This window comes from Salvia splendens, chromosome 6 (genome assembly GCF_004379255.2).
Source record: "Salvia splendens isolate huo1 chromosome 6, SspV2, whole genome shotgun sequence".
Classification (NCBI taxonomy): Eukaryota; Viridiplantae; Streptophyta; class Magnoliopsida; order Lamiales; family Lamiaceae; genus Salvia; species Salvia splendens.
The window spans coordinates 23,918,374-23,935,662 of NC_056037.1; the positions used below are offsets into that span (position 1 = coordinate 23,918,374).

A 17,289-nucleotide genomic window follows, 5' to 3' on the forward strand; every position below is an offset into this window, starting at 1 on the left:
ATACCTATATATATAGTCCGGAAAGATAATTTGGAATCTCGTTTATATGCTCGTGAAGATTCATTCTCATAGTTATTAGTTAGGGGGACATAGATCCGATCACAACAATAATTAAATACGCTTTACAAATCTGACCAACCACATCGACATATAAACTTGTACTAATTGTATTCTAAATCTCGTAGGAAACTCCAAAAACTAAATCCCTTTTTCTCTTTGGTCTATAATCGATTTTACAATGGATTTTGAAGAAGAGAAACGAAAATAAAAAAAACACATAAGAATGAATTTAATAAATAAATTAATTACAGCTGGATAAACACCTGTACAAGAATTGTAGATGAGCCGTTGACCGTTAACTTTATATCTTTTTTCACTTATTTTCATCGTAATATTTTCATCAAAAAAGGTTTGCCGATTCAATCGGTAATATTGAATACCTCCCGCAGACACAAAATCGTTGATTCAGGGACTACATTTTTCTCGGGCAGAAGGAAACAGTTAATTGCCGGTGGCTAACTGTTTATCCATCTCTCTATTATTTGTTTTTTAAACGTTCGTTTGTGGTTAGAAATTGGATTTTTCTCAAGCCATTTGTGATTGGCGGGAGTTTGAATTTTGTTAAAAATTTCGATCTTTGGCTTTATTTGGTGTTGTACAAGAAATTGCAGTTCACCTAACTTTGTATTGCTACTTCATATCAAATCGTTTTAGATAGGGAATTCGTGTTTGTATAGATTGATGGACATGGGGGTTTCGGATAACACGAGGGGATTATTATTGGCAATGGTGTCGAGTTTGTTTATAGGAACGAGCTTTATATTTAAGAAGAAAGGTCTTCTCCGAGCTGCTGCTGCTGGTACACGCGCAGGTATTAATGGATTCATTCTTATATGTAGAGTTAAATCGAATTATTTTTGTTTACATTTTTGTTAATTTAACTGAATTGTGTGAATATGTAATCTGTTTTTTGATGTGAAAGAGTTTTTTTCCGAGGTTTTTTATCATTGTTTGATGCTGTATTTCCAAATTCGAAGCTGTTTTATCGGTATGCTGAATTGCTGATTGATTGATGTAGAGTTGGAGCTGCTGATGATGATAGTGTTTGTTTTACAGAACAATTTAGTTATCTTAATTTTATGAATTTTTTTAATGGAATGTAGGTTTTATGAAGAAAAAGGGGGAAAAGTTGTTGGTTAGGTTTAGTTAGTCAATGCAGGAGCTTGTTTTTTCTTGCTTGTATCTGTGGATCAATGTTTGATGTTTCGTATTCATTTATGGTTTAGTTTAACATGTTGTTACGAAAACTGTTGAAGCTTTGTGTCACTTTAGGCTGTTGGTTGTCTTGCAATACTCAGGTGTCGGGGGCTATACTTACCTGTTAGAGCCTCTTTGGTGGGCCGGCATGATTTCTAGTAAGTCAGGAGATTTTAACTCGTGGTTTAGAAGGAATTTCTTGCTTGTGGTTTGCTAACTGTGTTCTCTGCAGTGATTGTTGGGGAGATTGCGAATTTTGTTGCTTATATCTATGCCCCTGCTGTTCTTGTTACCCCCCTTGGTGCATTGAGCATTATTGTTAGGTAGGAATTCTTGAGCCTTCGACTTTTTTGTAGCATATTCGATAAAGATGGTCTTGGTTGTTTGAGGGTTTCTTGATGACATTTAGCTGACTGAGCTTTTTTCATGAACCTGAAAAGTGCTATTTTAGCACACTTTCTGCTGAAGGAGCCGCTGCGACAGATGGGAATTTTGGGAATTATATCTTGCATAGTTGGGTCGGTTGTAATTGTTGTTCATGCCCCGCAAGAACCAACTCCATCTTCTGTTCAAGAAGTCTGGGATTTGGCATCCCAGCCAGGTCCTCTCTCTCTCTCTATCCCTCTCTCTCTCTCTCTCTCTTATTTTTAATTGTGCATAATCCTGTTTTGTTAGACTATCACTTAATTTTTGTGCTCGTTTATTGCATCCACAGCATTCCTCATTTATGTGGCAGCTTCGGTATCACTTGTGCTACTTCTCATTGTGTATTTAGAGCCTCTCTACGGGCAGACAAACATACTCGTCTACTTAGGAATTTGCTCTATATTGGGAGCAATCACGGTAATTCCTTCCTGTTGCAAACCCTATGTTTTAGGCCTCATGATGCTGAGCATTTGTCTGAAACAGTCACCCTTTTTCGCCTTGTGCTGTGTTTCAATCTCAAGTAGGTTATGAGCGTGAAGGCCGTTGGCATTGCGATAAAACTCACCCTGGAGGGGATTAATCAGTTCGGATCTACTCAGACTTGGTTTTTCCTTTCAGTTGCAGTATTTTGTCTGATCACACAGTTGAATTATCTGAACAAGGTGACCTCCATGTTAATAGTTTATTTTGTCAATGCCATTGTCTTGCTCGATTCTTGAGAAATAGTGAAAGCACGTGCTGGTCTTGACTTCTTTGAAGCGTATACATGTTTTGCACCCTTGTTTGTAAGGTTTGTGCAATATGGTTTTGAGTTCTTGATAAAAGATAACCTTGGTGAACTAATACATATACGGGTGTGTGTTATAATGCTAACTTTTCTCAAATTGCTAACTTGCTAGCTCATCAACGTAGTGTATTAAAAATGTCAACACGATCACATTAAAATGTCAACACATATTTGTGTTGACATTTTAATAAACTGAGTTGACATTTAAATATTAATGTCAGCACAATGTATTAAAATATCAACTTAAGTTTATGTTGACATTTCATTATCATCGTATTGACATTTTTAATACATTATGTCGATGAGTTAGCAAGCTAGCAACTTAAGAAAAGTTAGCAACAGATCACACCCCAACATATAGGTATATCATTCCATAAACCGATTGCACGACCAAATCTGTGGCGATTGTGTAGAAATATGCGTTAATCCATCAATAAGTGTGCCTTTTCTCCATTACAACTGATTTCTTGAACTGTATCACCCTAAAGTCATGCTTCTCTGCCTCAACACGTTTGCTCGTGCAGGCGCTCGACACTTTCAATGCTGCAATAGTCTCTCCGATACACTATGTGATGTTCACAACTCTGACCATAATCGCCAGCTCCATCATGTTCAAGGTAACAGCAAGCTCTCGACAGATGCACAATGTCGCTATCCCCACCTTCCACTACGCTAACAATATCTTGTCTCACCTTCTTTTGCAGGACTGGTCGGGTCAGAATGCGAGCAGCATAACCTCCGAAGTGTGTGGTTTCATCACAGTACTCTCGGGGACAATCATTCTTCACATGACTAGAGAAGAGGAGGCGTCATCACCTCCAACAGGTAGGGGTTGAGTCGGGGCAGTCTTCTTAAATGAATATTTAAATGATTAGATGACCAAACACGAACTCGAAATCTGTGCAGGAACCATAGTTTGGTACGATGGAGATTCATCGAAAGCTTTAGAAGGAGCTCATTTTATTTCATTGCATAGCTCTGATTACTTTGAACTTGTCTCTGGAGACAAAGTGATGGCAGCATAGCTTTACACAGATTTCGACCGCCGTTGACGGCTGAGCCACCTCGGCTTCAACTGCAATCGGCTGCAGCAAGAGCAGCATGGGGAGATGATCATATAGGGAAGGGTGTGGATTTCATTTTTTGCGATGTTCTTGTATTTTGTGAGTAGAATATGTAAATTATTCTTTTTTTTTTCTTTTTGATGGTTTGGGTTTTGTAACAATTTTTATTATTCCGTTGGCTTGTTTGCTAACTGGGATATAGAGCCTTACACGATTTGATGTTAATATATTTTCTCATGAAAATTTTATTTTATTTTATTTCGAATTAAAAGTGGATTCCCATAATACTATTATATACATAAATATACTCCCTCCGTCCGCGAATAGGAGTCTCGTTTCCATTTTGGTCCGTCCGTAAATAGGAGTCTCGGTTCACCTTTAACATAAATGGTAATAGGGTTACATATTCCATTCACTCATTCTACTCACATTTTATTTAAAACTAATATGTACAAATAAGACTTATATTCCACTAACATTTTTCCACCTACTTTTCTTATCATTTCTTAAAACCCGTGCTATCAAAGAATGGGACTTCTAATGGCGAAGTTGGGAGTACATGTAAAATGGTCAACCACAAGTTTTTATGTACCGTAAAAATGACTAAATAAAAAGCAACAAAATCATTTGCATCAAATGATACTTTAAAAAATAACCGCAAAGAACGCACTGTCTTCATGAATAATTAGAATATTTTATTTTTCCACACAATATTTTTGTGACTTAGGATTCTAAAAAATCTAGTCGAGGTTTTAAATGTAAACCATGTTACATGATGAAATATAATACCGAATAAGGATTTTGAAAAATAGATTAATTCTACTATTTTCTCTAAGAGCACGTACAATAAGGGTGCCGATCGGCGCCCATTGCAGCGAAACCACCTATCGGCGGTCTCTTCCCACCGCCTCTCCCGTCCGCACACATTGTTGATCAGCACCAAGATCGGTGGTCGATTGACGCCCATTGTGGTGCGACAGTCGATCTCAGCAAAATTTGTTTTTTTTATTTAATTCCTAAAGTCACATCCTATAAATACCACTTCTCCCATTTCATTTCCTACACCAACTTTTCTCTCTTCTGCACTTTTGAAATGGCTTCCGATGATGAGGACCCAATATTAGAATATTTGGATCGAACCATGTTATACTACGTATTGCGTGTAAATTAACAACGCCGACAAGAACGGGAGCAGGAGCATGCGGTCCCTAGTCCAATCCGGCATCGGCAGAAGGTCGACCGTGACCATGTCTGGCTGCCTAACGGTTGTACTCGGACTACTGTGCTGAGGAGCCACGGTGGTGGCCGACGGTTTTTCGTCGGCATTTTAGAATGCGATGAGATCTTTTGTGCATTGCTAACACGCCAAAGTCGCGTTATGAATACTTCCAGAAACGTCCCGATGCCGCTGGTAGGTTCGGACTATCACCGCTGCAGAAGTGCATGACTACACTGAGGCAAATGACTTATGGAGGAGTAGCCGATATGTTCCATGATTATCTTCACGTCGCCGACACCACTTGATGCGATCGTGTGCCTCAAGACTTTTGGTGCCACATATCTGCAGAAGTCGTCTACTGTCGATTGTCAATTCCTGCCCGAAGAAGGTCTGCTGCTTTCATGGAATGCTGGGCAGCATAGATTGTATGCATTAAGCATGGAAGAACTGTTGTAGAGAGGCTAGTTCACGAGCGGGTTCAAAGGCACGCACCCCACGATCATTCTCGGAGCAATTGTTGACTAGCGGCTATGGATTTGACAAGCTTACTTCGGTGTAGCTGGGTCAAACAACGACCTCGACGTCCTTAACTCATTGCATCTCTTTAACGATCAATGCAAGTGTTTAGGCCCAACCATCGACTTCATTGCCAACGGCAACCAGTATCATATGTGGTACTATTTGACTGATGGCATATACCCGGCGGCCCGCATTTGTGAAGATGATCATTTGTCCAACGAAGTTGAAGAGAACTTTCTTTGCGCAACAACATGAAGCTGCATGGAAGGATGTAGAGTGGGAATTTGGTGTGCTTCAAGCGCGTTGGGTTTAGTTAAAGGCCCAATGCATTTCTTTTACCTAGATTTTCTCGCTGATATCATGTATATCTGTATCATCATGCATAACATGATAGTCAAGGATAAAGGTAAAGCAGTCACCAGTTAGGCAGATGAAGACACTGTTGGACCAAGCAGTCACCAGTTAGGCAGATAAAGGTAAGTTTGTTTCTCGTTGTATTTTTACCCAATCTTGTATTACAATGAAGAGTTTTGTTTAATATGTTAGGTTAGGTATACTAAAAAGCATGTTTCGAGCAAGTTCGCGCGAATAGAATCTTGCTTGCATACGGAAAAACTCTACAATCCACTTTTAACCTGATTCAGTATTATTCGAGCAGTTTTCACGAATATAATCAGTATATTATTACATTGTGTTTGCTTGTCCATTTATAAGATTTTTATAAACATTTAAATGCATAAGAAGCAAACAAAGCCTAACTCTTTTGCTTGGTAGACTGGTTGTGGGCGTCATCCACTTTAAGATAACTACAGTCGGTTCTATGCAATGCTTTGCAAAAGAAAAAGAAGAATTTCACAACCTAGATAAGCTTTGGCTACCTATCGCGAAAGGTTGCAATGTCAGTCAGATTATTTCTAAGCCTTATTGAAATAAGATGACGTTGGTGTGGTATAGCATTGAATGGATCTAATAGCATTGAATGGATCTAACAGCAAGACATGTCTTTATGCTATCTACTGCAAGACTAGGTCTTGATAAATAACTATTTCTTAATCTACATACGTTAGCATTGAGCATACAATATTGATTATGCACTACTTTGACTTATCAAATGGTGCGGGTTTTCGCAATCCAATAATCCTGATATATTGGGTAGTGGTGATTAATATCTAGCGGTGCTAGGATTGCTATTATGTTGAATCGTGCACGAAGTGAGTCTCGCTTGATAATGTCCTCAAGAGGAGCTTGAACAAGGTTTTTATTATTCGGAAATTGGCCAATTGGAATTTAATTATTCCAAGAATAATAAATAAGTGTTTCTTGCTAAATCCACTATTGGAATTGATAAGATGTTAATTAATTAAGTCCATAGTAGACTTCAATTAATTAATGGACATTTATATCTTAAGCGCGGGAAATAAATAATAAATAAAACGGAAACCCGGATTACGTAATTTCAGATTTGGATGGGGAGGTCAATATTACTTCTGTAGTGGCTTCCCGTAATATTCCAATATAAGCTTGTATTAAATTGTGGGTTCAATTTAATTAGTAAAAAGCTAATTGGGGTGAGCTCATATCCAAAACCTTCCATAGATTCCTGACTGAGCCCAATATGAGCTTAATATAAATAGGATAATAACTGAGACAAAAAACACAATTAATTTTGCAAGAAATTTTCGTCCCCCTCTTCTCTCTGAAGTGGACGAAATTTTCTCTCTCCTCCTCCTTGAGGAATTTGTGTCTTCTTTATTCGAGTCCTAATATTTTGATAAGATTAGCCCACCCTAATACCGAGATACAGTTCGGGAACCAGTCAGAAGATCCATGGTCTAGTATTGAAGATCATCGTGGAGAAGGCACGAGCAATCGACGATTCTTTGGAGAATCAAATTGGTAACTCTAAATCGTAGAATTCATATTTTAGGATTTATATTCTTTAAGCATGAATTATTTGCGTTATAGCATGCAATTCTATGTTAACATGTGAATAGATTAATCGTCCAGAGCCTTTTTCCTAGCGGCAAGGAGATTAGACATTATTGCATTAGGTGCCGAGTTCGAGTCATCTTGACCTCAGTTGTAATTTCCTCATATCTATAGTATAGGAGTTTATTTGTAATTTCCTCCCTGATATAGGAGTTAACATTAAAAAAAACATGTGAATAGATTAAGCCCATAAACCATGTGAATAGATTAATCTCATAATCTGTCAAATAGATCATACGTCTGATTTATTTGTTTTGTACAAGTCTTCCGCCGTGCAAGGGGCTCCAAACCCCAACATAATATTATTTGGGTATTTCTATTTATTTTATTTTATAACGCAATAGATAAATTACAAGAAATAAACATACTAGTGGTGATGTGAAAAATGGAGATAGGTTGATAGATAGAGCAAATCATTGCAGGAAAATAGACTGGATGATAAAATACTTATGTGGCAGGAGGAAAATGGAGATGGGCTAAGGAATAGGCCGACACTACCATGAGTACTCTAAGTCTAACCCAATCAATAATTTGAATTGAATGTTCTAATAATAGATTTACCGATTTCTTCGATTACTTTAGTTAGACTGTTAGGGTTTGTATACTAGAAATCACCTTTCGAGTGATTGAATAATGTAAAACTCTATATGTTATTTTCCAAAGGAATGAAACAAATTATTTTTGTCATAATGTTGTTATGTTTTACATTTAATGAATGTTTATTGCATATTTAAATGTATAAGCAACGTAACAAAGTCTAAGTCTTTGTTTTAGTAGACATGTTGTGGGCGTCGTCCACTTTAAGGTAACACGGTCAGTTCTGAATAAAGAAAAATAAGAATTTCACAACCTAGATAGACCTAGACTACCTACCGTGAAAGGTTGCAATGTCAGTCCGCATATTTCTAAGCCTTACTGAAATAAGATGACATTGGTGTGGTATATAACTGAATTGGATCTAACAACAAGACGAGTCTTTATACTATTTACTGAAAGATGAGGCCTTGATAATTAATTTCTTAATCAATGTACGTTAGCATTGAGCATACGGTATTGGTTATGCACTACTTTGACTTACCAATAGGTGTGGGTTTTTCGTAACCCAACGATCCTGGTATATTGGGTGGTGGTGATTAATATCTAGCGGTGCTAGGATTGCTATTATGTTAAATCGTGCGCGAGGTGAGTCTCGTTTGATAACATCCACAAGAGGAGCTCGAAACAAGGTTTTATTATTCGGAACCTAGCTAGTTGGAGTTTGATTACTCTATGAATAACGAATAAGTGTTTCTTGCTAAGTCCACTCTTAGAGATAATAATATGTTAATTAATTAAGTCCATAGCAGACATTGATTAATTAATGGATGTTTCTATCTTAAACACGGGAAATAAATGACAAATAAATGGAAACCCGAAATACTTGTGATTTCGGATTTGGATTGGCAGTGCAATATTACTTCTGTAGTGGCTGCTCGTAATATTCTAATATAAGCTTATATTAAATTGTGGGTTCAAATTAATTAGTAAAAAGCTAATTGGGGGAGGCCATATCCAAATTCTTCCATAGATCCCTGACTGGGCCCAATATGTGACTTAATATATATAGGAGAATAAAGGAGAAAAAAAAAATTTATTTTATAAATTTTCGTCCCCCTCTTCTTCAAGCAGAGGGAGGATTTTTGCTCTCCTCCGCGAGCAGAATCCGTCTTCTTTATTTAAGTCCTAGTACTCTGATGAGATCAGCCCACACTGATATCAGATTACAGTCCAGGAACCAGTCAGAAGATCTCTGGTTTAGTACTCAAGATCTTCACGTAGAGAAGGCGAGAGCTATCTTCGATTCTTCAGTGAATCAACGAGGTAAATTGGCTTACTCCGTAGCAAACATGTTTTAGGTGTTGATTGCGCTAAAGCATGTTTAAATCAAGTTATGAGCATGATACATGTGAGAATTACTCGAATAGAATTTGTCTAAATAATCTGCTAAATAGATCAGAATTGTTATGTTATCCGTTTAAACGCACGCTTCCGCTGCCAACCCCTTCAATTGGCATGAGAGCCAGTCTTTGGCTCAGATTATTTGGATTTAAATTTCGCGAAATTCATGTATGCATGTGTTATTTGCCTCAACTATATAAAACAATGACCACGTTTTAATTTGCCTCAACTATATAAAACAATGTTGAACTACGAAGCGAATGCCTCTTCCTAAATACTTTAAGTACGATAATTATATAATCCATACGTTCGAATTTCACGATTTATAACTAACATGGATCTGGAAATTTAAATAAAACAAGCAAGGATCGAATAAAATGGAAATGTGTCCGTTTATTCCTTAAGTAAATAAAATACAACGGGTTACTTTCCGAACTATGTCCTAACTTACGAATGTATGATAATGGAAATGAATGAAAAACAATACATTCTAACTTTATAAAATGGTTCATACATGTTGAAAGAAAGGAAATGTTTGGAAAAGCACTATCTCACTACAATTAGGAATGCTAAGTTTCGGCCCTTCCTGAGGCCCGGTTTCGGCCCGTTTGTAGACGGTCCGTTGGGCCCAAGGCGTCAAGGTGGCAGCCATTGTGTAATCAGTCCCCTTGCCCCTGCAGAACACAAACGAAGCAAGCGAAATTAAACAAAAACACTTACCTTTTCAATAATTGAGGATGAGCCTCACCTAATGCAGGCAAGGTCAGCCCTGCCACTCCTGAACTCCCCAGCCTGAGCAAAGGCTGGGACGGGCCACACAAGGCAGCCTCTCCACCTGCAACAGCCGTGAGTTTCAGTTGCACAATCCCTGCCCATTCTTGTGCACCTGCCACACCAAACGAATGCCAGCATCCATAAGGTGCCAAATACAGTTAAAAGTGCTGCAGGATAAAGCAAGAATTCAGTAGCCAATAAGATCCTCACAAGCCATCACCTTTGCATCAATTAGGAAGCATCACAGATAGCAACATCATCAAGTAAAATCCATAAATGTAGAAACAATAGAAATAGTAGCAATAGCAAATAATTCCAGAACCGATTAAAAACTCTGCTCAAATGCCTTAGACGGATCTACTGAACTAGCATAATAACACTAGGCGATATGCTCAAGAGATTGCAGTTCACACTCTAGTTTGAAGCCCATAGGAGAAACACCATAATCTGCCCAAATTATAAATCAGTAATAAGAACCAATTTCGTCTAAGGAAACCTAAATTTAGTGGAGTTAGAGACTTAGCTGCTGCGTCACGGAGGAGAGGCGGCAAAGCCGCTGTCAAGCCTACGCCTCGCATCACACTCTTAGACCCATGTTGAGAGGCGGCAAAGCCGCTGTCAAGGATGAATATTCAAACGAACCAATTCTACATTGTAGTTAAAGGGATTATGTTCAAGTTAATCTAAGACCGAGTCTTGCGACACTCTTAGACCCATGAACTTGTTATGTCCTAGGAACGCTCCCACTACGACACGGTTCTAACAATCTTAGGTGTTGAAGTTGATTTTATTAGTGCATAAGCTTCTAATGGTATTAGTCCTTGGTAACGTGGAAAATTCGATATCTCTCTTTGTACTGAGAGTTATCACACTGTTAGGCTTTTAGTTCCTTTCTTGATCTTCATACAAGAATTCAATCTTTGAAGATTACAGAACTTATAACCTTACATCATTTGGGAAAACCTTAAAACATGCCTGATCAGTACTAAACTCCAATTACTTGGATACCTTTCCAACATGCATTGGAACAACATTACACCTTGAGATGTGCTAGACTAGAGACGCTCTAGTCCACAACTCGTGTTTTGTAGAAGATACTGATGATGGTAGTTTCTTTAAGGTGTATCTCGTTATATTTAACGCTTGTCCCATCAATGATAAGATTTTCATGAGTACAACTCATCATTTCATCAAACTTGTCTTAGAAAGACTTTGATTCCTTCTTACATAATTATCCCGTTCTTTGAAAGAATGCTTGGATTTGTTAATGGAGATTAGACTCCCACTACTGATCATAACGCTTTGCTCGTCTCCTCATTGGTGTAAACCATTGAGACTTGCTAGTCTTTCTACGTTGCACTTATATAAGTATTCTGAATCAAATGATTCTAACTCATAGTGCATCGAATAGACATTCTCGACTTTCAAACTATTTAACAAATAGTTAAAATCTTGATAGTCTAGGTCAGTTTGAACAATAACCAAGTATTTTCTTGGCCTTAAGACTAAGTGCCATAAATACTTTATCATTCATTGTTTAAGAAGTTGATGTGTTGTTTCATACTCAATCTTGTTGCATTTGTATCGTTTCAATACTATGATGCCTTAAACATCAACCATAAAACAATAATTGAGCATTAACAGCTCCCACTGCAACAAAAACCTAACTGGATTAAGATCTCTTACTTAGAAGTTGCATTGTCATGTAAGTCATTGTCCTTCTATAAAAGATGTCAATCCAACTTACAAAGCATCTTCACTCGCTTTAAACAAACTTTGATGACAATTCAGGCTCTCTCATTTCCATATCTTGTCTTTTGTTTAAATGAACTAGGACTTAGGAAAAATCCAGCCTTTACGAATTCGTCATCTATCATGTTACTTTCCTCTAACAGTAATATAACGACTAATATTCTGAAGGTTTCTACTTTTCGGTTAAACCTTCTTTTAGTCATTTCTTATTACTTCAAGCGATGACTTGAGTCAGAAACTATTTGAGTGATCAAAAGATTCCTCAAAATATTCTGTCCCTTTAGGATATTCCAATCGAATCATCTTGACAGATTCTGTTGATATCCATCTTTCATCGTCACTAACCAAGACTTGTCGTGCTACTTAAAAGAAAATAGCTTGACCTTATTCCTTAAAGAACTTGTCAAGTACATGCAAGATGTATTCTCGAACAATCTTCATGGAATTATGTCGAGGAAATGGAGGACATGAATCCATGAGTGTAAACTCCAAGTTTTAGCGATGAAAATCTTATCCATTTACGTTTCCAGTCTACATAATTTTGGCATTCGAGTTTATTTCTTTAAGGATCGCAGACAAGATACTGAATGACATAATGAAGATTTGGCAAATAAACTTATTATTTTACTTATGCTCAATACATAATCACAAATAACCACAAAACAATTATGTATCTTGCAACTGTAAAATTAAAATTTTGTATCCTCCAGAGGAAGTCAATACGCATTAAAATCTTACAATTTTACTGGTCACAACACCAACGAATAGTCCAGAGACCACAGAGTGGCATGGCCGCCTAATGTTGCCTAAGGAAAACCACGGAATTTAGCATTACAGAGTCTCATTTCTACAACATACTCCCATAACAATGCTCATGTGCTGCTAACAAGATCAAGCTATCTCATAAATTCTGTGTGAACTTCTGAATCTCGCAGTTTCTTAGGATTATTGTCCCCACAGAGCAGGTGGCGATAATATTGGAAACCACATTCTAGTTCATACTATTTATTTTTTAGAAGTCCGCCCTCATGAACTCGCTATTTCTAAGGATTATTGTCCCCACAGAGCAGGTGGCGATAATATTAGAAAAAAGCTTCATAAATTGCAGACCAATTGATGGAGACCATATACAACGCACTTGTTGTAATTATCGCTTAGATATTTTATGTGGTTTTTGCATAATTATCACATAAGCAGATAAAACAGATAATCCACTTATAAAGTTAAACACCAAATAAATAGATAAATCCATTTAATGCATGACATTTAAACACACTGGATAATTAATGATAATTATTTAATCTAGTCAAGGGAGAATCAATTAAATAATTATGTTTTATCTTGGATAATTATTATCCAAATTCATTTAGGATTTATCAAGATAGTGTTAACTATCTAAATCCATTTAGGATCATTCTAGATTTTATTTCGATAAAATCAAATCCTTCAATTCAAGATAACGTTGATCTAGGATTATCATTATTTAAATCGTTCTAGGATATTACTAAATAGAAACGATTCCATCATAATCCATACGATAAATGAAATCCAATTAACCAAGATTTATACAAACATTAATTCTATTTAGAATAGACATCTAGAATATATCATGTATTACTTAGGATTTCTTAGATAAATTAATTTATCTAAATCCAATTAAATACAGATTTTCTTATATATTATCTTTATCCTAATCTATCTAGGATATAAATCCAAAATATAAGGATAATCATGGATTAATATTTATTTTAATCCATCTAGGATTTGTCTTAAATCTATTCAAATCCATAGGATAAAATAAATTAATATTAATATTAATCCTAATCCATCTAGGATTTATTCTTGGAGTAAATCCATAAAAATCCATAGAATTAGATAATATTATATTATAATTATTCAAATCCATCTAAGATTTATCTAGGAACAAATCCATATAAATCTATAAGATAAGAATAAAATATTTTATTATCACTATCCAAATCCATCTATAATTTATCTATGAATAAATTCATTTAAATTCATAGGATAAGAATAAAATAATATTATTATTATCTAAATCCAACTAGGATTTGTCTAGGAATAAATCCATATAAATCCATAGGATATAGACAAAATTTAGATTATTATTTTCCAAATATAACTAGGATTCATCTAGGAATAAAATCCATATAAATCCAATGAATAAGGAAAGAATCTAATTAATCCATGATTTAATATTAAATCAAATCTTATATAATACATAAAATCCATAAAATATATATTCAAATATTATTTCAAAATTCATCTTGAATATTTGCCAAAATAAAATCCAAGAATCTAGGGAAATCTTCCCAAAAGATTCTATTTCCATTAAATAATAATATTTTAATGATATCTTATAATAAAATAATTAAATAATCATTAAAATAATCCTTCATCGTTATCTCATCGAACAAGGTTCGCACGAACGATGAACGACGAAAATCCGACGAGTTCTTCGTCGGAATACGACGCACACAACGTCTCGGCCACCGGCGCGCAGGCGGCGCGCCAGTGTCTCGGCCAGCGGCTCGTCAGGAGTCGCCAGCATCTCGGCCAGGAGCGGGTGCGTAGGCGCGGCTCCTCTCTGCCAGCGGCGAGCGCCCGTCTCGGCGTCGTGTTCCAACGAGTGTCGACGCTTCTCGGCCAGGCGAGCACGCGGCGGCGCGCGCCTCTCGGCTAGCGTCTTGATACCCGTCTTGGCCATCCGAGCCGTCGGGTGGCGCGAGCTCTCGGCCAGCGGCGCGCACGGAGGCGCGCCTGCTCTCGGCCAGCTCCGACCGCCCGTCTCGATCCTTCTGCCTAGGGTTGGAGCTCTCGACGCCTGGTGTCTCGGTGGTTCTCGGACGAACCACCGCACCTCGCCAGCTTCATGCGTCGATCTCGACGCGGGTGCGTCTGGGGCTTGCGGTCTCGGCCTGCGGCGCGCGCGAGCCCTCGCTTGTCTGCGCGTCGCCCCGTGATCGTGGCTCCCCGGCTCCCACTGTCTCGACATCCCTACCTCAATTGCGCGTGGTGCGATCCGTCTCGGCGCGAGCGCCGACGGATCGCACATCTCGTACGATCGAGTAATTCAAGTTCTTTGATTCGATAGTTCTTGAGTTCATCATGCATAATAAATTAAACAAAACACCAATAACATGCTTCGAAATCAAATAATACATGCATACATGAATTTCGCAAAATTTAAATCCAAATAATCAGAGCCGAAAACCTAGCTCTGATACCAATTGAAGGGGTTGGCAGCAGAAGCATGCGTTCTAACGGATCACATATACGGATCTATTTTGCAGATTATTTAGACAAATTCTATTCGCGTAATTATCACATGTATCATGCTCATAACTTGAATTTCAAACATGCTTTAGCACAAAAAAACCCTAAAACATGCTTGCTACGAAGTTAGCCAATTTACCTTGTTTATTCTCCAAAGAATCATCGATTCCTCGCGCCTTCTCCACGATGATCTTCAATACTAGGCCACGGATCTTCTGACTGGTGTCCCGAACTGTATTCCGACATCAGGGTGGGCTGATCTTATCGAAACACTAGGACTCGAATAAAGAAGACACAAATTCCTCACGGAGGAGGAGCTGAAAAACTCACGGAGGAGATTTTTCTAAGGAAAAATCGTCCCTCTCTTTAAAATAAGAGTGGGCGAAATTTTCCACTAAAATTGTGTGTGTTTTCTGTCTCCTTTATTCTCCTATTTATAATAGTTCATATTGGGCCCAGTCAGGGATCTATGGAAGGTTTTGGATATGGACTCCCCCAATTAGCTGTTTACTAATTAAATTGAACCCACAATTTAATACAAGCTTATATTGGAATATTACGAGCAGCCACTACAGAAGTAATATTGAACTCCCCATCCAAATCTGAAATTATAAGTATTTCGGGTTTCCATTTTGTTTATTATTTATTTCCCGCTTTTAAGATATAAATGTCCATTAATTAATTAAAGTCCTCTATGGACTTAATTAATTAACATCTTATTATTTTCAAGAGTGGACTTAGCAAGAAACACTTATTTATTATTCATAGAGTAATAAAACTCCAACTGGCCAGTTTTCGAATAATAAAACCTTGTTCAAGCTCCTCTTGAGGACATTATCAAACGAGACTCCCCTCGCGCACGATTCAACATAATAGCAATCCTAGCACCGCTAGATAATGATCACCACTACCCAATATACCTGGATCGTTGGGTGGTGAAAAACCTGCACCTTTGGTAAGTCAAAGTAGTAGATACTCAATATCATATGCTCAATGCTAAAGTACATTGATTAAGAAATAGATATTTATCAAGACCTCGTCTTTCAGTAGATAGCATAAAGACACGTCTTGCTGTTAGATCCATTCAGTGCTATACCACACCAACGTCATCTTATTTCAATAAGGCTTAGAAATAATCGGACTGACATTGCAACCTTTCAGGATAGGTAGCCAAAACCTATCTAGGTTGCTAAATTCTTCTTTTTCTTTTGCAAAGCATTACATAGAACCGACTGTAGTTACCTTAAAGTGGACGACGCCCACAACCAGTCTACTAAGCAAAAGACTTAGGCTTCGTTTACTTCTTATGCATTTAAATGTTTATAAAATATCTTATAAACGCACAAGCAAACACAATGTAATAATATATTGATTCTATTCGTGCAAACTGCTCGAATGATACTGAATCGGGTCAAAAGTGGATTGTAGAGTTTTTCCGTACACAAGCAAGATTCTATTCGTGCGAAGTCGCTCGAAACATGCTTTTCAGTATACTAACCCTAACATCGGACCCCATAGTGGGCACCGATCAGACCGAGGGGAGCTTTTGGCAGCGCGTCCTGATGGCATACGACGAGTTTAAACCTACCAAACGGTTTGCGTGCATATACCAGAACAACCTTCTCCACGCTGAGAGTGGCCGAAGCGAATCAGACGTGAAGGCCCTGTCGATGGGCCAATACAACACGGAGGGCTGGCCGAAGTTCACAATGTGGAAAGAGTATCTAGTCCTCGCGGATTGTCCGAAATGCAAGGCAATCTGCACACAAGAGGTCACTGGAGCTCCCGGGCGGAAGCGTACAAGACACAACCTTGCCGGGGACTACAGCAGCGGAAGCGGCTCGCACTCGTTCGAGCAGAACGACGAGCAAGTCGAAGAGCCCACCCCTACACACACTCGGCGAGGACGGCCCACGGGACAACATGCCTCTATCCGCAGCGCCAGAAGGGCTTGAAGTGCCTCCCGCCTATCGTCGGCAGCGTCTGGATCACGCATCCCGCAACGCGCCCCAATCCCACAGCACATGGTTCCTGGTCCCAACGAGGTCTTGAGGGAGAACCTCGATGTGCAGTTGATGCAACAACTGCAGGACGTCTGCAGCAAATACCTAGCCACCGATGACCCGTACATCAAGAATATATACCAGAAGCTCATCACTCGGATTGAGCGTCGTCTAGGGTTGGCTGATGATGCTCCTGGGGGAACCGCGGCTGGCAGCAGCGAGGGAGGAGGAGGAGGAGGAGAAGAAGAAGACTAGGAAGCCGACTCC

At 38.3% G+C, this 17,289-nt stretch overlaps 1 protein-coding gene across 2 annotated transcripts; it reads left to right on the top strand.

The window, feature by feature from the left end:
• Window positions 1-385: 385 nt before the first annotated feature.
• On the top strand, window positions 386-3,777 carry LOC121809299 (probable magnesium transporter NIPA6). Of its 2 annotated transcripts, none has more exons than XM_042209858.1 (9): window positions 386-871; window positions 1,333-1,415; window positions 1,490-1,580; window positions 1,698-1,858; window positions 1,973-2,100; window positions 2,208-2,345; window positions 2,995-3,087; window positions 3,175-3,295; window positions 3,377-3,777. In XM_042209858.1, exons 2-9 carry the CDS (start codon window positions 1,406-1,408, stop codon window positions 3,493-3,495), a joined length of 861 nt encoding a protein of 286 aa, XP_042065792.1. In that variant the 5' UTR covers window positions 386-871; window positions 1,333-1,405; the 3' UTR covers window positions 3,496-3,777. The 2 variants fall into 2 exon arrangements, with proteins under 2 accessions (XP_042065792.1, XP_042065791.1); XM_042209857.1 differs by having other exon boundaries at window positions 1,359-1,415.
• The last annotated feature ends 13,512 nt before the right edge of the window (window positions 3,778-17,289 follow it).